Genomic DNA, 1,182 nt, shown 5'->3' with positions numbered 1-1,182 from the left:
TACATGTCTAAATTTACACCTAAAATCATGGGTATATTAAGTAATTAATTCATTAAAGCACAACTGGCTGGAAGGGAGTAGAATCCTTTTTAATACCATGAGTTTATTTGTGTCCACAGTTAATATTCATGCTTATAAAGATGTTTATTTTAAAATATTAAATATGCATGCAACCAAGCCATTCACATTTTACACTCACTGTTCTTCACAAGTCTTTAGAAAGCTCAATCAAGAACTAACAATTTTTTCAGACTCTAAAGATTCACTAATGTGAAGATTATTTTCATGTGCAATTATATTCATATTTGAATAACAAATTTAATTCCAAATGCTTTAAGAAAAAAGTACATAAACTTAAAAGAGTGGACCTGAATAAATAAGGCATTTTTAGCTACAAATTTAATTCTGCTATATAGCAGCATCAGGCATTTTCACAAAGAATGATACTTTGATTACAAGAAAAGTCAAAAAACTCAAGAAATACTGTATTTTCTCCACCATGGAAAATTATTTAAAATGAAAGCTTTAGTTACTATACCTTAACTGCAATTTCAAAAGAAACCGCTAAAGTGGTTTATTATTTTCAAAACTGTAAATCTGTTCAGCATACCCACATGTATTTCATTAAATACATAAATAAAGGGAAATATCTACAGCCTTACCACATCTGGGACTCTATCTGAGTTCATTTTGTTGACATACTCATCATTTAAGTTACAGTTGGCCAAATCAAACCTGAAATGATAAACAATGAAACACGTGATGACAAAACATTTACTCACTGTGTAACATTTTACATTCTGCATGATCACTTAAAAGTTCCTCCTAAGATCAAATCAAATATTTAATATGCTTCCTCACTTTATAAGTTCTGCAAATATGAACATGGTTCTTTAGATTTTGGTAAAGATAATAACTGATGGATAATTACTGTCCATCTTAACATATTTTGTAAAGGAAATAAAACAGAGTATGTATCAGTCTAACATTAGAATTTTGTTAAACAGGTCCATTTAGTTGATTTAAAAAGGGCTAAAATACCTCATCCTATAGTAAAAAGAACCAACTAACTCTAAGAGCAAAAGTAATATCTAAAGCAAAATGGTAAGCCTTGCAACAGAATGGACTATACTGTGTCTAATAGAGTTCTTGCATATCCAGCAACCATATTTCAAAAGTTAA

The 1,182-nt window shown here is 29.4% G+C and overlaps 1 protein-coding gene across 1 annotated transcript in view; it reads right to left on the bottom strand.

Annotated features, from left to right (window-relative positions):
• The window catches only part of NMD3 (NMD3 ribosome export adaptor), a 45,785-nt gene that overhangs the window by 10,228 nt on the left and 34,375 nt on the right, over window positions 1-1,182 (bottom strand). The window contains 1 exon segment of the mRNA XM_004675379.2: window positions 663-735. Within this exon segment, the coding sequence (XP_004675436.1) occupies window positions 663-735 (73 nt within the window).

Source organism: Condylura cristata, unplaced genomic scaffold (assembly GCF_000260355.1).
Source record: "Condylura cristata isolate star-nosed mole 26May11 unplaced genomic scaffold, ConCri1.0 scaffold00003, whole genome shotgun sequence".
Lineage (NCBI taxonomy): Eukaryota > Metazoa > Chordata > Mammalia > Eulipotyphla > Talpidae > Condylura > Condylura cristata.
Note: the sequence above shows the minus strand (reverse complement) of the source record. Positions and strands in the feature narration are given on the sequence as shown.